Raw genomic sequence first — 26917 nt, 5'->3', positions numbered from 1 at the left:
CCAGGGCAACAGCAGGAGTTCAGACAGAGTTCAGCAATCGGTGCCTAAGTTGCCAAGGGAATTGATTGCAGGTGCCAGACTGTCTGGCTTGACGAACAGCAATGAGGCTTGCAATGACCACCTGTTCGTTTAGAATGGGGCCTCACGGACAGCTTGTACTCGAACAGCAGATTGGGCTGTTCGTTGCTTTTTTTTGTTCATACTGCTGTTCATGCCCATCTCTACTCCCAAGTCCTGTAAAATCAGCAAAACCTTACCAATGAATACTGGCACTTTTTTTTTGGAGGCAACTAAGATCATGGATCCAACATGGCCTAGGCCACTGTTTCCCAACCTGTGGGTCATGACTCAGAGCCAAGCTACAGGTGACGCCTGACACAGGTTGGACACTTGTCAGCTTCCCTCAAGTTTTGATGGGAAATGTAGGCATCCTGGTCTTGCAGCTGTAATGGACAGCCAAGCTGTAAAACCAGGACGCCTACATTTCCCATCAAAACTTGAGGGAAGCTGACAAGTGTCTAACCTGTGTAAGGCGTCACTTGTAGCTTGGCTCTCAGATGTGAAGCCTCTAAAAGTGGGTCGCAGGCCCACCATCCTTAATGGCAGCTCATGCCCGTTGCGACCATTCTCTTCCTCTCTTCTTCCTTTCCAGCTTCTTACATTCTTGCCTCCCCATCTCCCTTTGTGACAATAAAGAGGGGGGGAAATGCTGCCTGGCAACTATTAACTTTACGATAGTATGCGGAAGAGGGGGGAAAGGCTGGAGAGTAGATGGGAGTTGGAAAAGTGAGAGGAGAGAAAGAGAGGCGTGTGAGCATAGGCTCTGTTTTGCCACTGCTCTTTTGCCACAGCAGCCCAACCCTGTTCTTGCCCAGCCCCCTGCAATGTTTCATTGCTGCGGAAGATGTACTGCACTGAGCCACTTGCTGCCCACCTGTTTGCTGCCACCTGCCATTTTCTGCATCTCCTCAACCATGCGGCCCCCCAAACTTTCTCCATCTCTTAAGTCAGGCCTGGATGGGCTACTATACATAGTATATTTGGACTTGTGGGTCACCATATCAAAAAGGTTGGGAACCACCAGTTTAGGCAATCCACACAACTGGATAACACAGAAGAACCAGCATGCACTGAGCACATGGGGAAGTGCCCTCTAAAGATGGTTGCTGGTCCAAGTAGTAGAACCATATTCTGGTTCTGAAAGCAAGTCAGCTTCGGAGATGACCAAACACATATTTTGGCTAGTGATAATGCTCCTGTATCTGTCAAGGTCCACCCATGACCAGCCAGGCCCATCTCTCACTGCCCTAGCTCTGCCTCTGACTGCCAAGATCCACAACTCGTCTACCGTTTTGAAATCAAAAGGTGCTCTTAGATATACTAAACAGCCATGAACGCCCATCTCTGCTCACTCTTCTTCTACCTAGTCTGAATCGGAATGGAATCAAGCCATCCGTGGCTCCTGGTATCATGAACTGGTCCTCCCTTCTGAATGGAAAGTATTATTCCTTTTGGTCTCTCTCTTTAAATAAAAAAAAATTGGAAGGGGAAGTGTCTGGCCAATGGCTCAATTGTCTAGAAAATGGAATCAGAAACCTGTAATATTAACATGCACAATCTTCTCCTATTGGATTCCAAAACCATTGCAGTATTTGATTTCACTGGTCAAGATGCTTTTGAAATTCCACACTGAAATTTCCTACCACAAGCTGTTATTGTTAATAACTCCACACTTACTCCATATTTACACACTGCTGTAAATGGTTTTTAGAAACTGGCCCTGTATTTTCAAAGCTAATCTGGCTATTTCCCAGTGGTTCGAGAAAGAAATAAGATGACCAAGTAATATTTGTTGGTGAGAGCCAAATTTTTGTTTTAAGACCACAAGTAATGCTTATGCCATGTATCTTGTTGCTGCCGCAACATTGTACAGCTGCCATTGTAACAAACCAAAGGCCCTGAGAGACCTTTTCTGGGGGCAAAGGAAGTGATTTAAACATGCAGTTAAGAAAGTAATAGTTTTGTTTGAAAAAGAGCTTTCCACATGCTTTAACCCAAGATTGTTTCTAGCATATTTGGCAGCTATCTGCAAACCAGTTAAACTGTATTTAGTCTGAAATACATGTAGCCCCTTGACTTCAATACCATATGCAAGAGTCAAAGAGAAGAGCCCGAAAACTGACAAGACACTCTCCTTGAATGCTGTGTAATACTATTCATTTTGCAGCAAACCGCAATCTGAAGGACAGATCATTTAGGCAGCTCGAGCTCTTTCAATCACAAGAGCATACAGGAATTTTTATCTGGTCCCGCTGCTCCCCCCACCCCAGTAAATAGATTTTGCATCATACTCTGCATCAAGCTATAATTGCTGTGTTATGGCCTAAGACAGATTCAATTGTGATCGGCTAGTGCCTTGTAAGGGAAGATTGTATGGGGCTTGGCTTGTTATGTGTAGAGCAATTAGGGTGGCTTCTATTACACAGTCAATTTAAGGCACTGCTGGTATAGTGGGTGACCTTTCGGTAGGGATGTGTATAGACTGCTCGTTAAAAATGAGCAAAATGCCAAGCCAACTTGGATTCCATGTGGACAAAGGCTGAAGTCTTCAACTTTTACAGGATACGAGTTAAGGGTATTCTCCCCATATTTGTTTAGTGAATTTTATAACAACAACAACAACAACAACAACATTCAATTTATATACTGCCCTTCAGGGCAACTTAATGCACACTCAAAGTGGTTTACAAAGTATGTCACTATTATCCCCACAACAAAACACCCTGTGAAGTGGGTGGTGCTGAGAGAGCTCCAGAGAGCCGTGACTAGCCCAAGGTCACCCAGCTTCCGAATTTTGTTCTACTTCTGTTGTTATTGGGGCTATGTAGAGCACCATAGCCTGGATTCCTATCACTGGCAATCCAGCTCGGAAGCTGGCAGGTCTCCTGAGATTTCACCAGATACGTATTTTCTCATCCATTTTTGCAGATGTTAAGAGCCAGAAATGAACTTCTGAATAAGGATGAACCAAATATGCATATGTGTGTGAGAGACAGCAGATCTCCTTTTTAATGAACACTTTAGGCAGCGGAGAAGAATGTCCCCTTATTTTCATTTACAAAATTTATACCTTGTCTTTCTGTCCCATCAGAGCTACCAAGATGGCTCGCTCTTAAAAGCAGAGCATTAAAACACACCATAAAAGTAAAAGACATGTATAAAAACACAGAACCAACAATTAAAACATAGGGCAGGAAGGAGAGGTCATTGAGGGAATGCTGGATGAAACAAAAAAGTCTTCACCCACTGGTGGAAGACAGTGGTGGAAGGGGAAAAATAAGGTCCCTGGGGATGGCGTTGAAGTCCCACAATTCCTGAATTGTCACTCATCTAAGAAGGCAGGGCACCTGAAGCAGGGTCTCAGGTCTTTCTAATGATTTTCTAGGAGATAATTTCGAAAGGGGGCAAGACAGCTCACAGGGGTACAAGAGGCAGACTTCCTTCAGTGTGGCAGGCAGGGAAATACTGGCAAAGTTCCTCAACCACTGAGATGGTCAGCATTCATACTGACAGCAATGTGAGAACCAATAACCTGGCTTGTCCTCAGTGACCTTATCAGGTAGCTAACCCTGATGAGCTATGTGTCATCAATATGCTCATCACAGGGATCCCTGATTGGCTATGATTGCTGTGGGAATGTGAAGAAACCCTTAAAAAATGGCACTGAAAAGTTGCGAACTGTAGCAAAAACGTAAAAAGGGATCTGTTGACCATTTGGGACCCCCTGAAAGTATATCTTTACACTTGAACATGTTCTCAGGCAAATGTTTTAATAACAATTATCAAAGATTCTCAGAACGCTAAATTATGGGCTCAGTATACACTTGCACTGTATGACTATACTCTATACATTCACCTGCTCTTTGAAACGGCAGATTTGGGCATGTAACTGAAGAGAATGTGGTTTTAAATGCCTAAATGATTATGACTGCACTTGTCAAGTGTTATACATTGTCATTCTAATGTGCTCAGAAGCAGTCTGTGATCACAGCCAATAAAACACAGCTTACCAAGAGTCGGATCGTACTCCCAGATGAACCGCTTGGTTAGGAAACGCACAACGAGCGCTATAGGGGGAAAAAAATCACGTGAAATGGTGACAGAAACAGCTCACAAGCTTTAGAAGAGTATGATCATTTATTGAGGCGCATCTAGAAATGCCACAGTTTATTTAGTGAGGTTAAGTTAGAACTTAAAACTTAATACCCCCTCTTCAATTATTTAATGTCAGATTTAGACTAATTCAAACAACCAGATTGGCATGCTTAACAATACAGGTTGAGGGGATCCCACACAGATTGCAGTATATGGCATGTGACTGTTTCCCCACGTGCCCCAGGTTCACAGCTCCTGTAAAATGATCTTTTTTTTCAGTGCCAACCACATTTTGAAATACAATCCCAGAATATCACATTTTAATTTTACAATTCATTTGTGAGACAACCCCCGCCAACACATTAAATCTTAAGTCTTGGTAAGTTCTAAGGCAACAGTGTTAAATATTAAAGTGCCAAACTCAGTAAATCTTATTCTGTTTCCTCAGAAAACAGAAACAAAATAAACCAACACCATCAGCAACCATAAAACGAGAATGCTACAGGGGGTTGGGGGAAATATAAATTCAGAATTTTGCCTGGAAACTGAATTCTTCCCTTGCCCAAATTCACAATTCAACCTGCGGACAACTCATAAGAAATCTTGGTTGGGTTTAGAAGCAGCAGAATGGCATCTAAGATAGTGTGTGCTCTGTTTATTTCCAGGAGCTGGGATTCTCGGCACTGCTTTAACATGACAGGGCTCCGTTGTGCAGACATAACCTGCCAGGCTGCCACCATGGGCCCAGCTCCCAGTTCAGGCTCAGCATTTACCATGTAAACACTTTTATATAATGCCACCGGAACACAATCAGTTTAGTAATCTTGTAACTTTTTGTAGTAGGAGAGTATTATTACTTTTACAAGTTGGGGTCTTGTAAGGAATCACAGGTATGACTGGAATATTGTTTCCCCTCCCCAATCTTCATCTAAGTTACTAGGTCCTGCTGGCAACTGACGGGAGACTTATCTTGCTGGGGGGCAGGGGAGGTGTCTTGTTAGCAATGCAGTATCACTGAAGATATGCACCTTACAAAAACTCTATAGTTCTACCATAGAATGTTTGCAGAATACTAGAATTTCCCTTGCAAGGTCTTTTCTCTCCCATCCCCCAATTCCTGCCACTGGTTCCTGAGACACTGGCATGCATCAAAGGGAATTGCCCTTCTTCCCCTCTAAGATACCCTGAGCAGGCCAGTTTCTGCCTCTCTCAATTTTTCTTTCCTCCCCCTTTAACTGAATCTCAGTTCTTCTCAACATTCCAAGGGCAACGGCCGTGCTCAGCCCACACCAGACCATTCAAGGTGAAGGGTTTTCCATTTTTTAAAATTAAAAAAAAAATTCTCCTGCGCACCAGGAGAAACAATAACCCTTATCTTGGTGTGGTTTCACCATTCTACTGTTCTTGGCATGATTCTCAGTTTTTGGGGGGATTATACTGGAATGGATGAGGGAAGAGAAGCTAAGAAAATACAGGTTTGCCTAAATTCTATCATAACAGAGATGAGATTAGAACTGGCTTCAATCACACAGCCACTACGCCACAGATAGCTTTTTGTACATGACCTATGCAGCCAGTCCTGTGTGACAGAGCAGAGGCGCATCGGATGAATAATGTTTTCTAATTGTTTACTGCCAAGGTAGATCAAATGTTCAAAGTCCAGAAATTGCCCAGATATTAATACATATGAACCTTAACAGCTGCTTTACTTCAGTGCATGCCCACCGAGTCATCCTGTTTGGAGAACACATTTAATGCTGCAGAACCCTTGTCTGAGTTATGGTATTAGACATAGTCAAACAGTTCAATTGTCTGAGCACTTGCTTGTGGTTTTGTGCAATAGAAGAGACAAGGAGAGGATCTGTTAAGATTCACTTGGAAGGGGGAATCTCATTTCCCTCTGTCCCTCTGTTTCCTCTCTGCCTTCCCCTAGCAGGGCTTTGCAGCCTCTTGCCTTTCCCTCTCTCCTACCCCTTCACCCACCTACCCACTTTTTCTGTTCCTCCCCATGGCAGCCTCTGCCCCACCATCTTTTTCTGTTCCTCTCCCCCATTTTCATCTTTCCCTTAATCCCATGTTGCTCTTCTGCATGGGAGGGGGGTTGGCCTAGATGGTCTGTATGGCCCCTTCCAACTCTATGATTCTATTCTTTGATTCTCCCTTCAGCGTTACTTTCCCACTTCCTCCTGTCTTGTACCTTTTATAATTTCTCCCTCCCCACTCCTCGCAGGTGGTGGCAGGAATGCTGGTCCCCTGGTGGGGGATCCCTCGCTCTCACCCTCCATCCCCCACCACCACTCACCTGGCTGGCAGAGGAAAAAGGCGCAGGAATGGACCTTCCGGGGTGTGCTCCTGGCACGGCACGACAACAATCACTTGCAGGAGTGACGTCACCGTGCAGGCCGTGGGAGTGCTTCCGTGCTTCACAATGGGCCGATTTGGTCCCCAAACGGGCTGATCCTTTAAGAATTAGTCTTGCATGAAGTGTGGGAACACTCCTGCGGCCTGTGTGATATCACTCCTGGGAGTCATGTCATCATGGCAAACCGGGAGCGCATGTGTGAAGACTTCCTAAAGATGAGTGCTGGGTCTCCCCCTCCTGCCAGGAGGGTAAGGGGACCTGGCAACCCTAGGTGGTGGCTGAAGATCTTCCAGAATTGCAACTGATCTCCAGGTGACAGACATCAGTTCCCCTGGAGAAAGTGGCTGTTTTGGAAAGTGGACTCAATGGCATTGTATCCCACTGAGGTCAAGTCAAGTCGAGTTTGTTATTACAGTCTGCGACCAGTACATATAAAACCATTTGCAAATCAGTTTAAAAACAGTTGAGCCCACTGAGGTCTGTTGCTTCCCCAAACGCTTCCCTCCCCAGGCTCCACCCCACAAATCTCCAGAGATTTCGCAACCTGGAGCTGGCAACCCTGCCTGAAATTCTTAGCAGTATTGGTTGGGGAGTTTGTCTAGCAAATGGCTGCCAAGATCCCAGAACACAGTCTTGTGAGGTGTTGGTGGCATTTTCTTAAAGAAGCAAATATTGTTTCTATGATTTTAGGGTTTTTTAAACTCTAAAACATTTTTTTAACATTTCATCTTTTTCTGCAAACCTCTGGCATCTCCCAGGCTTGTAGAAAATAAACCCCATGGACCCGTTATAAGGATTTTTTGATCCACAACCTGAGTCCATTGTTCAGAATTAAATATACTGTTTTCTAAGCAATTAACACTCTGTATGGCAAACATCTGTCCTTCATTCCTAAAAGGCTGGCGGAAATGTGATACTTGGCTAAGTTACTGACTGCATTTCCCCCACCAGATTTCCTTAAATTGCATTTGCACCCCCATCCATCTGTGGTTCAAGAGAGGACATATTTTATATTGAAGGAAGGTAAACTGAAATTTTTAGTGCATATTGACAATGGTTCACTACTGTGGTTTTTTTTATTCAGTGTACACTTTTGCTTCCTGGTTTTGGTTGGAATCAAAGACAGAATAAACAACCTCTCCCAAGAATGTCTTCCCTCTTGCTTAAACTGTCCATCTGACAGCCGGATGAGCTATAAAATCCTGTGAGAACATCTGCTTTGTGACAGATGAATGTATCGGAAGCCTGGAAGAGTTCAGGTAAATACTCTTGACACCAGAATCCAATTCACCACAAACATCCCCAAATATTGTGGTTTCTATAACACAGCAGTCAGGGACTCAGTCTTTATTGACACAAGAACGCAGACTTACAGTGAGAGGAATAAAAAGCACATGAACGTTTGGTATGGTATTACTATTATGACCCTTTCATTCATTAGATCTGCAAATGGGACACTTGGCAAATTTTACCACATCTCTGAAGAGTGTGCACATAAAATCTTTTAAAAAGGATTTTGGAAGGCAGCTGCTTCCAGTTGTATGGCTGGGTCATTTCCTCTCACACTTCCTCAGCTTGTAGAACTCCGAAGAGTATATAAACATGTGTTGGACATATGGCTTTTCTGGAATGATTCACTCAACCACGTTTGATGAAGATGGCCTATATCTCTGTTCAATGTTCATGTGATAAAATAAAAACATGAATCCTCTCCTTGTGAGGTAACATTCCCAGTTGAAGACACTGGGGTAATTCCAGAAGGGTAGCCAGGTTAGTCCAGAGCAACAGAATAAAACAGGAGTCCAGTGGCACCAGAAAAACAAACAAAATACATTCTAGCATAAGCTTTGTAAGTCAAGAGCTCGCTTCATCAGAAGCACAGGAGTATAAATCCATCAGTGGGTTTCTGTTATAATGTGGTGCTTATGTATCCATTCTGTATTTGTACAATGGTGCCGATAAAATGTTGTGTGGATTAATCCATTGTCAAGTTGATGGTTGGGTCAAAGTTTTTGAAGTCAAGGGAGAGAATCTCTTGAGGGCATCCTTCCCTTGTGGCTAGATGATGACAACATCATTTATAAATCTCAAGTATAGGAAAAAATGTCAAAGTGTGGAAGCTAAAAAGGCACTGGTCTAAGTGTTAGCATATTGTGAAGCCATTCTGATACTCATAGCTGTGAGGTACACTCACAGCTACTTCAGAGTTGCTAATGACTTGTACCTTCTGATGAATGTCCTTCATATTTATTTGTTATTTATATACACTCCAGTAGCTCAATCATTAGACCCAACGCCATCAGCTATTACCATTTCATCTTCTAAAATAATATCTGCCACCATGTGTGAATATTGCCCTTTTACTTTCTACATTGGACAAACAGGCCAGCTCTTGTGCAGAAGAATAAACAGACATGAATCTGCTATTAATAATTACGATATTCAAAACCCAACAGGGGAACGTTTTTCTCTTTGAGGGCGTTCTGTTATGTATCTAAAAGCTACAGTTCCCTGACAAAGGAACATCAAGATGTTTTCTTAAATAGCGAGTGAGGAGGTGTGTGTCTCTGTTTTTGCTGTTCCATGTGGAGTATTCTGTACGCGTTAGGGTTGCCAGGTCCCCTCACTCCCCCAGTGGGAGACTGGAAGCCCAGCACTTACCTTGCTGAGTTTCAGTGTTTTTTTTCACATGCATGCATCCCCAGCTTGCCCGATGACATCACTTCCGGGAAGTGACATCATCATGCAGGTCAAAGGGTGGCCTGGGAGCACTCCCACACTCACCGAGGGGCTGAATCGGCCTGCTGCAGGGTGTGATTCATCTTGAAATGGGCCTGTTGTAGGGCACAATTCAGCCTCAATCAGGCCACTGTGGGTGCGGGAGCACACTGCACTGCCTAGGGGGGTGCCCTGGGAAGCACCCCCCCACCAGCCAAGTAAGTGGGGGCAGGGGGAGTGGGAGTAGGGGATCCCCCACCCCGGGTGGGGGAATGGCACCCCTAGTACGCATGGAGCAATAAAAAAGGGAAATCCCCCCCAGGTGCTATTTTGACATGGGAAACACCTTGTGGGGGAAGGCAGGAGCTCTTCCTTCCCCTACAATGGCATTCTGAGGTTGTTTGGGCTCTCTATTTTTTAAGAGCCATTCCCCACAGCTACTGTGTGGCTCAAGAGAACCCTAGCTGGGTCTGAGGAACCCCGAACCAACTCTTTAAAAATCTCTAGTTTGACCCTTAATAGAGATCTGGGATTCCCAACTCAGCAAATATTTCCCATATTCCACCATTTAAAGACGCCAATCACTTCAGCTATATCTCTGCAACTTCCTATTATACCTGTTTCTCACAGCATCCTGCCCTAGGTTTTACAGTTACTACAGTTGCAAGTGACTTACATCCATAAGGGTTGCCAGGTCCCTTTACCCACCTGGCAGGAGAGGGGAACCTGGCACTTATTTGTATCTTCTTCTCTTTTTTTTTTTTTGAAAATTTTTTTATTGGGTTAGGATCAAATGTTTACACATTTGTATCTTCTTCTCAATTGCAAGCGCTCTGTGCCTGATGACATCACTTCTGAGAGTGATGTCATTGAGCAGGCCCTGGGAAAGCTAGCAGGTTTTGTGCTGGGCTGATTTGGAGGCCGAATTGGAATGGTGTGAAGCCTGGGAGCACTCCCGGGCCCTGCATGATGATATCACTCTTAGGAGTAAGGTTGTTGTGCCATGCCAGGAGCATGCCCTGGGAGGCCTGTTCCCATGCCGTTCCCCATATTGACCAGGTGAGTGGTGGTGGTGGGGAAGATGGGATCCCCTGCCCCCACCAGGGGAATGGCATCCCTAGAGTCCACCTTCCAAAGTGGCATTTTCTCCAGGGGAACTGATCTCTGTTGTCTGAAGATGAGTTGTAACAATAGGTTCCATCTGGAGGTTGGCAACTCTTATTTCCAAGTGAAGTGGATTCCTTATCACATTAGATCTGGTTTTGAACCAACCTCTTTTTATAACCCACCCCCCTTTTGTGTATATAGATCAGCCTCATGGATTTATACTCGGTTCATCCAATAAAGTGAGCTCTGACTCATAAAAACTTATGCTGGAATGAATTTTGTTACTCTTTAAGGTGCCGATGGACTCTTAAGTTTATTCAGTTATAGGGCTAGTTTCTCAGCATCTTCAAGGATACGATTCCTTATGCTTATTTTTTGGAGTTCTTTTCTATGAGAATTGAACCACATGATTAATATTGAGGGTCAACTTCAGGGAGACTCTCACAGGGTTGTGTTAATTGGCCTGCTGGTTCTTCCTAATAGGTTCACAGGCAGATACATTCAGAGGAGGCCTGCAGCATTTTGGCAGAGTGTTTGCTTTACAGATTGCTCCAGGTCCTATCCCTGTGATTATAAAAAAGCTCTTACTATAAGGAAGAAGATCTCAGTAAAAAGAGATGACCATGTACAGAATGATCAAGAAATCACTGGTAAAGGAAAAGGACAGTAAACATTACTAATTAACAGGGCTGCAGACCAGGCCTTTTTTTCTGGGAAAAGAGGTGGTGGAACTCAGTGGGTTGTCCTCAGAGAAAACGGTCACATGGCTGGTGGCCCCGCCCCCTGATCTCCAGACAGAGGGGAGTTTAGATTGGCACGTAGGGCAATCTCAACTCCCCTCTGTCTGGAGATCAGGGGGCGGGGCCACCAGCCATGTGACCATTTTCAAGAGGTTCCGGAACTCCGTTCCCCCGCGTTCCCCCTGAAAAAAAGCCCTGCTGCAGACCTCCAGGTCAGGGCTTGGAAATCTCCAGGAATTACAACTGATCTTAAGACTCCAGAGATGAGCTCCCCTGGAGAAAACAGCAGCTTTGGAGGGTGGAATCTGTGGCATTACACTCCTCTGAGGTCCCTGTCCTTCCCAAACTCTGTCCTCCCCAGGCTCCATCTCCAAATCTCCAGAAATTTTCCAACCTGGAATTGGCAATCCCGCTAACTAATAATCTATCATATTTATTTTATTTGTTTTATTGTTAGTTCAGCTTTATTGCTGAGACTCAAGGCTGATTACACCATTAAAAACAATGCAATTAAAACAGGATAATACAAATAATCAACAATGAAATAACATTGGATTGTATAAATTAGACAGCAATTCACTAAAAGTATAATACATTCAACAAATGATGCCACAAAGCTGGGTTGCTAAAAAAGAAAGCAGTGCAATGAAACAATATAATATAGACAGTGAACACAGTAACAAAAACCACCTAATGTTTCACAGACATCAACTCCCATCCTCTTCCCTTTATAAAAATGCCCTCCTGAACAATTCCATTTTATTATTTATTTATCAAACTTAAACCTCATCTTTCTGCTCTGATCAGGGCCACTAAAGATACTAACAGATCAAAAAAATACATAATAAAATCTTAAAAACTATTAAATCTGAACAAAACACATCACTAAAACAATTAAATTAAAACAATTAGCCGCCCTGAGCCTGTTCATGGGGAGAGTGAGGTATAAGTTTGATTAAATAAATAAAAAAATAAAAATAAATAAAAATAGACCTAAAATATACATAGAAAAACATAAAAACAACATATCAAGCACCAATCCATATGCAAAAGAACCTCCTCAGGATACAGTGAAGCTTCCTACCATTAGCATTCCACACCCTGGGAAACTCTTACAGGATGACTCAGCCCAACCCTACCTTCCTGAGTAGATATAAATTACCTGCCAACTTCTTTTCCACACTGTGACACTGAGAAAGCTCTGTCTTTTGGTGCTACACCTCTGACGATGCCAGCCACAGCTGCTGGCGAAACGTCAGGAACTACAACGCCAAGACCATGGCTATACAGCCCGGAAAATCCACAACAACCATAAAAACAACAATTAAAAATGGTCAGGAAGGAAGGATCACTGAGGGTATGCCAAATGAAACAAAAAAGTTTTCACTAGCTGGCTGAAGATGGCAACAGAACAGGACAGGAAGATCTTCCCGGGGAAAGAATTCCAGAGTTTTGGTGCTACAGCTGAGAAAGTCCTCTCCTGGACTGCCACCCACGTAATCTCAGAAGGCGTGTGCACCTGAAGCAGGGCCTCTGAGGACGACTGTAGTGGTCAACAGGTTCAAAAGGGAGAAGGCAGTCCTTCAGGTATGCTGGTCTCAAACCATGTATGGTTTTAATGGTCACTACCAGCATCTTGAATTGTGCCCAGAAACAGACTGGAAGCCCACACAGATAGGCCAAGACTGGAATGATATGATCCCTATGCCCATTCCAATTTTACTCATTCTGTGGAATGATAATGCTGTGAGTATCTTTGTGATTTCCTCAGGCAGGGGATGAGAGCCAGTTTGGTGTAGTGGGTAAGAGCAGTGGGACTCTAATCTGGAGAACCAGGTTTGATTCCCCACTCCTCCGCTTGTAGCCAGCTGGGTGACCTTAGGTCAGTCACAGCTTCTAGGAGCTCTCTCACCCTCACCTACCTCACAGGGTGATTGTTGGGAGGATAATAATAGCATACTTTCTAAACGGCTCTGAGTGGGCATTAAGTTGTCCCGAAGGGTGGTATATAAATCAAATGTTATTATTATTATTAATCAACTGCTATTATCCCACAAAGTGGGAGCCAAAACAGAGAAAGCTCGGGTATGGGAAGCTGTTGATCTTACCAATTTTCTCCTCAGAGGTGGCACCTTTAGCAGACTTTGCTCAGATGAGTGAAGCTGGTCCATGAGAACATAGTGGAAGAGGCAGTCCTGGAGATATGTGGGCCATTTAAGGCTTGGTGGGTGATAATCAACACCACCAATTGAACCTGGAAACTAACTGGCAGGCAATGGAGAGACTTCAGAATTGTTGTTATATGCACTCTCCAACTAGCTCCCAATAGTAATCAAGCTGTGTCCTGTATCAGTGAGAGTTTTTCGGTTGTCTTCAAGAGCAGACCTATGAAGAGTACATTATAATAGTCTAGCTTCAAGCATGGATCCACATAGCTAGCACAGCTGGCTCAAGGAAGGGAGCAATCTTCTGCGCTATTTTAAGACGGAAGGAAACATTTTTGCAGCTGAATTAACTTGCTTTTCCAGCAACAATGCTAGGTCCAGTGTAACCCCTAGACTCTTAAATGAGTCAGCGAGGGTCAGCTGAACCCCATCAAATGTGGGAAATATAACAGTATCCGAGCCCACAGCCTTCTCAACAGCATCTCCTCTATTTTATCTGGATTCAATTAATCTGTTCTGCATTAATTTCCCTGAAAAATGATCCTCATTCTGCCGGAATTGCCCATCTTTTGCATTTGTTTATTCGTGTTTACAATCAAGACATCTGTTCTTTCTGACAGACTGTTTACCACCTAGCATCCAAAAATCTGCCATCTGTAAAATAACCATTTCCAGTAAACAAATTTTATTATCACACGCACAAACACATGCAGCCCAATTCATCACAACACCCGTCACAGTCTGAATGTATCCCAGAGCCTATACATATTGGGCAGGTCCATATCAGATCTCTTCCACAAAGTGCAGGGGGGCAGTATTCTAAAAGGCAGATGGGTTTTCTCCTGAGAGAGGCCGAAATTTCTCAGCCCCCCCCCCCAAATAGGACTCACTGAGCTGCAAGCACATGGGACATTTGAGTCTTATGACAGGAAGAAGCGGCCTAGTTATGACCCCCTCCTCCCCAGTGTCAAGGTCAGGACCACAGGCAGCAGACCTAAAGAACTGAGGACAGCAAACAAAAGCCAAGAGCTGTCAAATGTACACTACTGAGGAACATCCCAAGGGTCAGCACTATAGAGGAATCCTTTTCCGCCACTGAGTGACCTCACCTTACAGTCCTGATACGCTTCTCAGCATGTGGACAGGCAGGAAACATGTCACCCATGCTTAACAGGTCCTCCTAAGAGACCACCAAAAACAAATGGCAGCTCTAAAGGGGCTTGCAGCCCAGCACGACTGGCTCTGTGACTCACTCAAGGTTTTGGACCTCATGGGGTGACTGGCTAAGAGCCAAGCTACAAGTGACAAATTACACTTGCCTGGCAAGTGAACAGACTCAGGGCCAAGCTGCAAGTGATGAATGACACTTGAACGGCAAGTGTATTTCTACCTGTTCACTTGCCCTCCATTCAATCCACTTGCCATTCAAGTGTCGTTCGTCACTTGTAGCTTGGCCCTCACGTGTATTCCTCCCTGTTCACTTGCACTCCCCTTGATCAAGTGGAGCGCAAGTGGAGTGTATTCCTCCCTGTTCACTTGCACTCCCCTTGATCAAGTGGAGCGCAAGTGGAGTGTATTCCTCCCTGTTCACTTGCGCTTCACTTGATCAAGTGGAGCGCAAGTGGAGTGCAAGTGAACAGGGAGGAATACACGTGAGTCTGTTCACTTGCCAGGCAAGTGTAATTCGTCACTTGTAGCTTGGCTCTAAAAGAGACAAAGGTGGCATCTATATTGAAATGTGGTCACTCTGCTACTTTGTAGTTGGATACTTCCAACAGGGTACACAGCATTTTATAGAATCAAATATGTTAAAAGTCAGGCTCCTGCTTTGCAGTGCTGCAAGTAACAAGCTACAAGTAACAAATGACACTTGAACAGCAAGTGGATTGAGTGGAGCGCAAGTGAACAGGGAGAAATACACTTGCCGTTCAAGTGTCATTCGTCACTTGTAGCTTCGCCCTGCCTTGAGGCCTAGTTCTCTCTGAGGTAGTAAGTTCGTGTCCAACTACACCACTTCAGACTACAGGTCTTGGCTCACATGAGATAAGGAAAAAAAATAAGGGTGGCAAATGGAAGTGTTATGATAATCGTTACTGCCTTTGTATTGACAAAGGTGAATGCATATTCAGGGTGTGACAGTGACTAGGGTTGCCAACTCCAGCTTGGGAAATTCCTGGAGTTTTGGATAGGACAGAGTTTGGGAAAGGGACGGAGCTCAGCAAGGATGTGATTTCATGGGGTCAACCCTTTGAAGTGCCATTTTCTTCAGGGAACTGATCTCTGTAGTCTTGAGATCAGTTATAATTCCAGAAGATTCCCCAGGCCCCACTTGGAGGTTGGCAACCCCATGTGACAAAGAAACAAATTTTCTGTATTATATAAATTACTGTGCTTTCGAACACTTAGTAACCAGCAAGGGGGAGCAGGTGACCTTTGACTGACTGCTTAGTAGTCTTCACAACTTAATGTAATTCATAAACACATTTAACCAGATAAAAAGATATGCCGCAGATTAGGGTCGGTGCTATCAAATAAATCTAAGAGAGTGAAAGGGAGTTGCAGCCTGGCTTTTGACCAGAGAGGGTCAGCCAGAGAATCCTCTGTGTGAGGAAGAAAAGTTTGTGAAGCACTGTTAGTCCTCAGACTAAAGTGGGAAAAACCAGCACCAACTCCTGCTTAGACGTGAGAGATCTGGGAATTATAGTGGGCCAAGGAAGTGGGTAGAAAGGAGTATCCCCTTCAATGCCAGGAACAGGGTTATAGCTCTTAACTATAACGCCTGCCCAGTATCTAGAAAAGGTTTGTCTCAGTGGAGCACCCTAAAGTCTGGAGAGGAGGGGAAGTCATGCTGTGTTTGTGTTTGAGTATATAAAGTATAACATTTGTGAAGCAGCGTCAACCTCTGAAAGAAGCCAGCAGTCTGGTGTTATACCAAGTGTTTTGTGTCTCACACCAGTGAAGCTGCTGTATAAAAACCTTTCTGTTTCTTCAGTTCAAACACCTGCTTACCTGCCTTTTGATTTTAACCTTCTGTAAATAAACCTTCAGTTACATTTTGAAGGGGAAAAAAATCTAAGAAGACAACAGCACGGTCAATGAACCAGCAAAGGCAAGAAGACTTTCTTTCAAAAAATTCAAGAACAAGCAACAGCACAAAGTCTGGCTAAACCAATGTAAGCTGACAGAAGGGCAGGCAAAACAAGGCTTTTGAGAGCATAGTACTAAAAACATGAAAACAAACAATACAAACTTCTTCCCCGAAGAAGCAGGAAACCAGCCAGAGATACATTGGGTTTATTAAACAACTGCGAAGCAACTGGGGGAGACTGCAGAGAAGCTAAATTAAGAGCGCTGGTTTTAACACTGGAAGATAACTAGGGTTGCCAATTCTGACTTGGGAAATCCTGGAGATTTGAGGTGGTGGTTGGAGTGGGTGGATTTTCGGGCGAGAATGGAACTTGGCAGGGATGTAATGCTATACCCCCTGCCCCCTGAAACCGCATGTTCCTCCAGAGGAACTGATATTTGTGGTGTGGAATCAGTTGTAATTCTGGGAGAACTCCTGGCCCCACCTGCAGGTTGGCATTTGTAAAGATAATGGATAATTACCCATCCAAGGATCCCTATTTCCAAGGAAGGTCTGAGAAAGGTCCGAACTCCCACTCTCCCAGCTTTCTGCAAACAATGCAAAATTATCCAAAAGGGCATTTGTATTGTAGGGTGGGGGGTCTCAGATGCTTCGCTGAAGAGTTAAGGACCATAGACTTCACCACTATGTTGCCTTACCTGTTTTAAATATGTGCTCCTATGTGCCACCTGTGCTTCATGTTGTCTAAGGTCAGCCCTAGAATTGCTAATGTTTTGTTCCAGCATTTCTTCAACTCCGTATTGGATTCTTACTAATGCTATGTCTTTGTAAATTGGTGTTTATTTACCCAATGGCATTGTTTATGTCCTTGAAACTGACTGTACTAATCTCATACTGCGTAATCTGCCTTGAGTCTGAGAGAGAAAGGTGGACTATAAATGACATAAATAAAAATAAGAGCACAGGAAGCTGTCCTCTGCTGCATAAGAGCATTGGTCCACCAGGGTCACTGCTGTCTATTCAGTCTGGCAGAGGATTTCCAGGGCCTCAGGCACAGGTCTTTCATGTTACCCAGTACCTGTTCCTTTTACCTGGAGATGCTGGGGATCGGCCTTCTGCAAGCAGAAACTATACTGCTGAGCAGGGCTTTTTTTCTGGGAAGAGGTGGTGGAACTCAGGATTGCACAATGACATCACTTTGGGTCAGCTGGAATGCAGGCGCGGAGGGCAATCTAAACTCCCCTCTGTCAGGAGATCCGGGGGCGGGGCCACCTGACATGTGACCATTTTCAAGAGGTGCCGGAACTCCGTTCCACCACGTTCCAGCTGAAAAAAAGCCTTGCTGCTGAGCCACAGCCCCTGACAATAGCTAAAGTTCTAGCAGGGAGGCACCAGGAGAAGAAGTTCTAGTAGAGAAGGTCAAGATGCCATACATGTTTCTTCCATCCCCAGTTTCATCCTTGTATCATTCTTGTGAGGTGGGTGTGAGAGAGAGAGAAACAGTGACTGCCTCAGGGTTCCAGATCCTGGTCTACCTCTCTAACTACTACATTACATAAGCTCAACATGTCAAGACTCGGTTCTTGTAAATACTTGGCTCAGCATGTCAATACTTGGCTCACAGAGTTTACAGTCTCTTGTCCTCGTATTTCTTAAAAAAATCTTCCCGTTCGGTTGTCTCTTGTGTGGCTATTTTACAACTGTTTTGACTTCCATTTTATAGCTGTTTAGCTTCTCAATGGCAAATCATGTGTAATTATCCAATTATTCTTACTGTTCACTCCTGAGTCATCTCTGGGTGTAGAAGAGCAGTTCCTACTTCAAAAAAACTTGTTTTGCCTTTCAAGCTCTAAGTACGTGGTTTTTAGTTCCCTTAGAAGGAGAGATAAATAGAAGCTTGTAGCATTTTTGCAATGTTTGCCTCCTTTAAAAATACACAAATCACAGCAGTCCCTTGTTGATCTCTTTCGCTGTGTGCTTCAAACTGAACCCACTGCCTTCTCCAGGAAAGGTCAGCCTCTCATGCTTAGGAAGGTGAGGCGATCAAGGGATTGAGGTCCAATAGCACCTTAAAGACCAGCTAGATGCCCAAGTTATGAGCTTTCGGGATTCAAAGCTACCTTCATCAGATAACTTTGACTCTCGAAAGCTCATGAGCTGGAAATCAAGTTCGTTAATAAGATGCTATTGGGCCCAGATCTTGCTCTTCGACAGCAGGCCAACACAGCTACTCACCTGAAACTATTAAGGGATTGTTTCCTAATGATTAACACTCACCGAGTGTCCTCACCGAGGACATAGTTATTGATATAACAAATAGATGGTCACGCAGCAGATCCACTAGCCCTCCCAACCCTGAACAACAGGCACCAATATTGATGCTGTTTTAATACCAAAATTCACCTTCCGAATGAACTAGATATTGTGCTGTAATTTCAGCCTGTGGGTTAAGAGAAATCCCAGCGAACCCTGAACATCTGGATCAAATGAACAAAATTCTAAAATCTGGGGTACACCTTCGACTTCTAGAGCTCTTCACCTTGAACGTCCTATCACCTGCCATGCTTGCAACATTATAAACGAATATCCTTCAGAACATGAGTAAAAAAACAGGACAGAGTCTGACAAGGCAAATTTGTTTCTATAAAGATGATATAGAAGGCAATGGCAAACCACCTCTGCTTCTACCTTGCCTTGAAAACCCCTTGTGGGGGTTGCTGTAAGTCGCTTGCGACTTGACAGCACGTAAGTATGTAGTACGTACATAATGATGATATATACAGACAAGGGAGAAGCAGCTTCTCAGGAAAAATGCCTACTTTTATTTCAGTCTAATTGGCATTTTTTGTTTCTTGCTGCTATTACAAAGCCCTTTGTGTTGTTTTCTTTTTGAAGCCCATCAACCCCAATTTAGTCTTCTGGATGGAGGAGTATTATTTTTATTTTCCTCCAAATACAGCCTGATTCCCATTTGCTGTGAGACACACTTTGAAGGAGAAGAACTCTCCTCCACCGGCTGTCAGCCCTAGGATTGCCAATAACCTGGAGGAAAAAAATGTCTTGCCCCTTTAACAAAGGCTTAATGTGTGGAAATGGGCAGTTGAAACATTCCCTTGTCAAATAACATCTCATATCTGTGCTGCTAAGTCATAACTGACTTATGGTGGCCTCAGGAAGGGGCTTTCAAGGCAAATGAGAATCAGAGGTGGTTTCCCATTGTCTTCCTCTGCATAGCAACTCCAGCTTTCCCTGGTGGTCTCCCATCCAGCATCTGACCAGGGTTGACCCTGCTTAGTTTCTGAGATGTGATGAGATTGGGCTATACCAGGCCACCTTTCCTCCCAACATCTCATTAAGCCTCCATTAAAGGGGAAGGTCACGTGTTTCCTCCAGGTTGTTGACAACCTTTGTCAAGCGGCATTATATGGGAGCCTGCAGTACGGCTCATTGTTTTTATTAGGTATTTCCTCACTTTTCCACAGATAAATGCAATCTTGTTCAATTGCACTGAAATTTATTTCATTTAATACATCTCCCCCACCCTTCCTCCAAAAAGCTCAGGACTGCACACATCTGTCTCCTCTCCTGTTTTCCCCCCACAACAGCCCTGAGAGGTCGGCAAGGAGGAGAGAGAATGACGGGCCCAAGATCACACACAGGTAGCTGCATGGTACAGTGGGGTTTTGAACCTGGGCTTCCCAGATCCAACATTTTAACAACTGCTCCAAATTGGCTCTCAAGAGTGAGATTTGCCATTATTGCTCCCATTTTACTTGCTGTGGACCTGAGGCAGTATGATCCTGCCTTACCCAAATTCGCCTAGAAAGTTCATGAGTATGATTAAGTGAGGATTTGCACCTGGCACCCTGATGCTCCTAACACCCGTAGCTTCAAAAAGTTTGCAGCTTGCCTCCAGTTGGTACAATTGGTACAGAACCCCTGTACCAAGGGATCTTGGGGTAAGAGTGGACTGTAAACTGAATATGAGCAGTCAGTGTGATGCGGTGGCAAAAAAGGCTAATTCAATCCTGGGTTGTATCAAAGGGGCCATAGCATCGAAATCGCAGGAGGTTATAGCCCCTCTCTATACTGCCTTGGTCAGGCCACACCTGGAGTATTGTGTGCAGTTCTGGAGGCCTCACTTCAAAAAGGATGTGGACAAAATCGAGAGGGTGCAGAGGACAGCGACAAGAATGATCAGGGGTCTGGAGACTGAGCCCTACGAGGAAAGGCTGAGGGCCTTGGGAATGTTTAGTTCGGAGAAGAAGATGTTGAGGGGGGACATGATTGCTCTCTTTAAATATTTGAAAGGCTGTCATTTGGAGGAGGGCAAAGAGCTGTTCCAGTTGGCAGCAGAGGGTAGGATGCGAAGCAATGGGTTAAAACTACATGCACAAAGGTACCGGCTGGATATTAGGAAAAACTTCTTCACGGTCAGAGTAGTCCAAAATGGAATCAGCTGCCTAGGGAGGTGGTGAGCTCCCCTTCACTGGCAGTTTTCAAGAAGAGGCTGGATGAATACTTGTCAGAGATGCTTTAGGCTGATCCTGCACTGGGCAGGGGGTTGGACTAGATGGTCTGTATGGCCCCTTCCAACTCTATGATTCTATGATTCTATGAATTCAGCAGCACTATGGGGGAGAGACTGATTTATATACACATTAAAAATCATTTATATATTCATTTCTTCTCACCTGGATGGCCCAGGCTAGCCTGATTTTATCAGATCTCAGAAGCTAAGCAGGGTAAGCCTTGGTTAGTCATTGGATGGGAGGCCACCAAGGAAGTCCAGGGGCAGGCAATGGCAAACCACCTCTGTTGGTCTCTTGCCTTGAAAACCCCAGCAGAGGTTGCCATAAGTCAGCTATGACTTGATACATTTTCCACCATCATCAAAGACTGGTCTTTTTAGCATTTGTGGGGGATCAGGATCAAAACAGATGACAAGCTGGAAGATCTGTGATTAGATCATTACAGCAGTTTTAAAATACTTATAAAAGCCATGGAGACAGGGCTGGTTTGGATAAGGGCCATCCGAGGAGAAAAGAGAGGCTTTCTAGAAGACAGATTAGGATCTCACCTCCTGAAGCTTTAACAGCATGTCGAGACTCCAACACCATTTGCTGGCCCCTAGAAAACATATAATATTTGCCCCTTGCTTTGGATTCTTTTTTGCTTTTGCATGGTGATGAGACCGACTTCTGCAAAGTGCCTGGCTTGATTCCAATTTCCCCATTAGATTCTGCTTCTCCCCTGCTAGAACGGACTTGCTGAGTTTTTATTTTCATACCTTTTTCTGTGTCCATGCACCAATTCCCCCCCCTTAGAAAATGGATGCACTTTTTCAATGTTATCCGTGTACAGGTTGCATAAGAATGGTGTTGCAATGGCATAAAAAGAATTATTGATGAGAGCAATGAAAATGCAGTGGAAGAAATGAATTCATTGGCAACATGCAGAGTCAGAAAATAAACAAAAAGGGTTTTATCAGCTTCCACTTTAGAGGACGTTCCGCTTCAGAAAGTCATTCCTTCATGCCCAGAGACTGGCATGAAGTTTCTACCACTGAGAACTTTCTCTTTATTATAACAGACTCTTAAGGAGAAGTAATAGGTGTGCTTCAGGCAGAGGATATAATGCCTGCGGCTATCGGCCCCTTGATACTATTTCTTAGAAGTGTCTGGCTTCTGCCTTTCTTCAGTTCAGATGCGGGTGGGTGGCAGGGCTAGTTAATTGCCTGGCCTTTCCAAAGATCAACAACTTGCTGTACACCATGGCGATCTGAACAGCTGCTGCACACAGCCTGACACAGAAGAGTGGGAGAGACGCATCAAAATAAGCAAAGTGCAGGACAGATTTCAGACCGAGTTAAATCACATGCCGCTTTGGAGGCTGATGGGCAGCACAAACGGAGTCAAGTATTGTTATAAAAACACACGGCCAACATTCCATCACAGCGCAAGTGACAGAATCCAGGATTGGGGCTATGCAAACAAAGGGGTGTGTGATGCAAAAAGAAGAGTAGGCTTGATTTGCCGTGACTGGGGTCATTAAAGGAGGGCCACAGACCTAGGTAGTTTCTGCACGGCTTACCTCAACCCGGAACGCTGTGCAACATGCCGAAAAAAACGTGGAAGATTGCATTTTCTTGTGCGAGTTTTGCGCAATGTTGTGCAACATCGCGCGAAACTCGAGCAAGAAAATGCAATCTTCTGCGGTTATTTCGGCATGTTGCGCAGCGTTCCGGGTTGAGGTAAGCCGTGTGGAAACGGCCCTAGTTTATACCTCAACTGTGTCCCTAAGAGTATGCCTTTATTTTATTCCATATCAGTTAATGCCATTAAATCTGACAGGGAAAGCATCCCCCAAACTCAATATTGGGTGGTCTAAAGTAGACATGGACACGATCTGCATTACGATTTCAAAAAAAACCCGATTTTGGCGTTTGTGCCATCGTGACTCAGCTAATCGGTTCCGCCCACGGCAACCGATCCAGCAGTCGGGGGTTTGCTTGTTCGAGACTTGATCGTATGTATCGGTTTCTGTTCGGAATTGCAGACACTCTGGCAGCAGTAATTTATTCCTTGGGCAACGGAGCCAGGGGAATGAGCTGTGTTTGCCCTCCTTCTGTCGCCCTCGAAACATGAATGGAAGCCCAGCTTTCCTTGATTAGCAAGCTTCCTTCCAACCATGGAGCAGCAACCCAGGGGAGGGAGGGGGAAGGGGGTGTTCTGAAGCCATGGGCACAAAGGAAAGGCAAAAGGCAGCACGGGAAGCTGGGAGGCTGCCCACGCCGTTCATCTTTCCCCAGGACAAGGGACGTGTGGGCAAGCCAGCTGCCCCTTGTCCTGGGGAAAGGGAAAAGACAGTGCGGGTGGCTGGGAGGCCGCCCACGCCGTTCGCCTTTCCCCAGGACAAGGGGTGCGCGGGCAAGCTTGCTGCCCTTTGTTTTGCAGGGCAGGTGAATGGCGCGGGCAGCTGCCGAGCCACTCGTGCTGCCGCCAGCTCTGCAGTGCACCGGGACAGCCAGCTTGCTGCATGGGCGGGGGGGACGACGACCCAGGAGCGTGTGCAGACACGCGCGCGCACAAGAGCCCGACTACGGTTGCCCTGGGTGCTGGCAACCGTAGATCCGGCCCTGGGAATGTCCCCTCCCTGAGGGGAGGCGACTCGTTGCTGGGTTAAAAACTCCCCCCCCTCTACTCTAAGTGTGTGTGCGTGCATGAATGTCCCCTCCCTCCCTGAAGGGAGGCAGCTCATCACTGCCTCCCCCTGCCCGCCGGGCCTGAGGCCGCTGCCACCATCCTCCATTCCTGTATCGCTGGAAACAGCGGGGTGCCCTCCCACTTTGGCCTTCCTGATTCCAGATCGGAAATGGGACTTGATCGGTTAGAATTGGCAGTCTGGGTTCGGCAGCAGCCCGGATCCACGAACGGCTTAATCGGTATTTTTGGGGGGGATTGTGCCCATCTCTAGTCTAAAGCCACATAGAAACAGAGGGGTGAAATATGCCTGTATGCGGGGCACACATAACTGCACTGCACTACACTGCACCTACCTTCCCTTCCCAAACATTCCTGCCTCAGGCATTTTGCTATAAACAATACTGGGTTCTTATAGGGCAGAAATAAACACCCTCATCAATAGCACCAAATCTCTGCATGCCTTTTAGGAATGTTAAGTAAAATAGTAAGGATAAGCTTGCTAAGTAAATGGCCAATGGGACCAAGCCTCATCCCCTATTCTGGTTTTCACTAGGGAAGTGCAGAACCACTCAGCTCAACTTCATGGAGTTGGGGTGGATAATGGAATGAAATTGTTCCATTCTACCTTGCTTTCCCCTGGTATAGACTGTAGAAGCTAGAATGGCTTATGCATTCAGTCTTGTCCTGGGTAAAAAAGTGGACCGTGACTGAGAGCGGGACCACAAGTGACGCCTGACACAGGTTGGACACTTGCCAGCTTCGCTCAAGTTTTGATGGGAAATGTAGGCAGCTTGGCGGAATGTTGGACAAGTGACAGTTGAAAAGTTCACTGGACAGCAGTCGGAGAGCCAAACTGCAAGACCAGGACGCCTACATTTCCCACCAAAACTTGAGGGAAGCTGACTAGTGTCCAACCTGTGTCAGGCGTCACTTGTGGTCCCGCTCTGAGTCTCTCTGTGTATGTACACAGGCCTTCAGGAGAGCAGGGGTGGGAGGGGGAAGAACACTGCCTCCATGTTGTACTGGTAGGCTTCCCAGTTGCCTGCTGCTAGTGGGCAATCTCCTGGGGGTTTGCTCCATTGCCTGCCGATGGAGGCAGCAACCCCCCTGGAGTTCACCTGCCACTGATAGGCAACCTGAGGTAGTGCCCACTGGGCACGCTTCTGGCAGAGTGCGATGACGTTGATTCTTGAAGTCATGTCGTTGTGCTGGCCGTGAGCGTGCTCCTGCACTTTACTGCGGCCAATTAGCACTGGCAAAGTGTGGCAGCATGCCTGTGACTATTGTGATGACATCATTTCCTGGAAGTGACATCATCACACTTCTCTGGGAGCACGCAAACACAAAGCATAAGAAGCCCAGAGCAGGTAAGTCCCAGGTCTCCCCCCCTTTCATCAGGAGAGTCTAGGGACCTGGGAACCCTATTTATTGGAGGGCTTTGGTACATGCAAAGTGGGGATATAGCGATCCCTCCAGACAGTGCTTCACTGCCACTTTAGATGCCCCAATACCTCAAAAGCAAGAAGGAGGAGTCCTAAGATCACCCTGGTTTGCCACACCAGGTGGGGCCCAGAGATCTCCCAGAATTATGACTGCTCTCCAGTCTGCAGAGATCAGTCGCCCTGTAAAAAATGGCAGCTTTGGAAGGCTGACTCTATGGTATATATCCCATTGAGGTCCATCCCCTTCCCAAATCTCCAGGAATTTCCCAACATGGAGTTGGCAACTCTAGCAAATAGTTTGCTTCATGGCAGGGAGGGATTGTGAATCCAGGTCTCTTGGATACTAGTTCAACACTTTAATTATTACTCCACACTGGCTTTCAGGAACCATCTTTATCTTGCTGTTTCCTCCAAGTTATGTTAACACACTTGACCACTGGTAGATATAGACTACTCTGACTGCCAGTGGCTCACCAGGGTCTTCAGTAGATAGGGTTGCCAGCTCCAAGTTGAGAAATTCCTGTAGATCTGGAGGGTGGAACCTGGAGAAACCTGAAGAAAGTGGGGTTTAGGGAGGGAAAAGATCTTGGCATGGCATAATTTCATAGAGTACACCCCACAAAGTAGCCATTTTCTCCAGGTGAATTGATCTCTGTGGCCTGGAGACCAGTTGTAATTCCAGGGGATCTCCAGTCACTACTTGGAGGCTGGCAACCTGACGGCAGAGAAGTCATTCCCAAAACAAACTATTGGAAATCCTTTAACTGAAAATCCTTGAATACAACCATTGAATTATGGCCCTTCACCAGGGCTAATATTATTGGCTTATATCCATCATGTATACACAGAAGGTGGGCAGAGATTTCTCACATTCCTCTCTGTACTGGTAGCCCCTTCCAATCCTCCCCCCCACAGACCATACCTGGGGTTCTGGAACCCATGATGAGGAATGGCCATTTGGGTCAAGTGTTGCAATGAGGAAGAGGGTAAAATCATCCCCTCCTCTCTCTTCCATGAACAGGGCTGCAATTTTGGAAGACAACAGAAGGTACACTGTTGCCGATGCCATGTTGGGAAATTCCTGGAGATTTGAAAGCGGAGCCTGAGAGGGGAGAGTACGGGGAGGGGAGGGAGCTCAGCAGAGAAATGCCGCCATATATTCCCCCCTCTAAAGCTGCCATTTTTTCATGGAACTGATCGCTGCAGTCTGGAGATCAGGACTCACGAGGAGGTTGGAAAGCTTCAGAAGGAGCGGCTTTGCAGCTTCTATCCCCTCCCTGCAGTGCCCCAATCCATACAGGTTTTCCAATGCTTAGGATCTGTGACCTCAAGAATGCTCCTTCTGGGCATAAGGAAGGGATGCTGGAATAGAGAGGATCACAGGAAATCCAGCACTCCATGCATCCAAGCCAATATTCTCCTTATTGCTAACAGCCTTTCTCTCCACACCTCCAGTTTGTTTATTTTATTTCTATATGCATTTCATCACAATTTACAATTAATCATATTCAGAATTTGAGATTAACATTTTTTAAAAGAAAAAGCAGAGCAGAAAGGAAGGAGAAAATAGAGAATAAAGGAAAAAATAAAGAAAAGGGGGGGAAACCCCACGAGCCAGTAAGGAAGATTAGCCACATTAGCAGCTTAAAGCCCAGTTGTTTAAAATGAATTCTGAAATGTGCTACCTTGCAATAATCAAAATATAGATAAGCAAAAAAGATCCATGTCAAGTAAGTTGCTAGATAAATAATAAATATTATTTCAGTTTACAGAAATACTGCACAATTACTGTATGTAACTCCATGATGCAACAGAACCCCATATACCAGAAAACAGAAGATGTTTTTCAAAATGCTGGGAAATGTTTTTTTTTTTAAAGCACTCCACAAACATTTCTTGCGGCATTGATCCCAACCATTCTGTAAGGTGGGCCAG

The 26917-nt window shown here is 45.2% G+C and overlaps 1 protein-coding gene across 2 annotated transcripts in view; it reads right to left on the bottom strand.

Annotated features, from left to right (window-relative positions):
• Positions 1-26917, bottom strand: part of RERG (RAS like estrogen regulated growth inhibitor) — a 135477-nt gene that overhangs the window by 11401 nt on the left and 97159 nt on the right. Inside the window, exon 2 of one of the 2 annotated variants that reach the window (XM_054988838.1) lies at positions 4071-4127. The exons of the other annotated variant lie outside the window; for it this stretch is intronic. Within the exon in view, the coding sequence (XP_054844813.1) occupies positions 4071-4127 (57 nt within the window). The remainder of the gene's footprint in view (positions 1-4070; positions 4128-26917) is intronic. 2 annotated transcript variants of the gene reach the window in all.

The sequence above is a fragment of the Eublepharis macularius genome, chromosome 9, assembly GCF_028583425.1.
Source record: "Eublepharis macularius isolate TG4126 chromosome 9, MPM_Emac_v1.0, whole genome shotgun sequence".
In the NCBI taxonomy this organism is placed as follows: domain Eukaryota; kingdom Metazoa; phylum Chordata; class Lepidosauria; order Squamata; family Eublepharidae; genus Eublepharis; species Eublepharis macularius.
The sequence above is the reverse complement of the archived record's forward strand: the minus strand, read 5'-3'. Positions and strand labels throughout refer to the sequence as shown.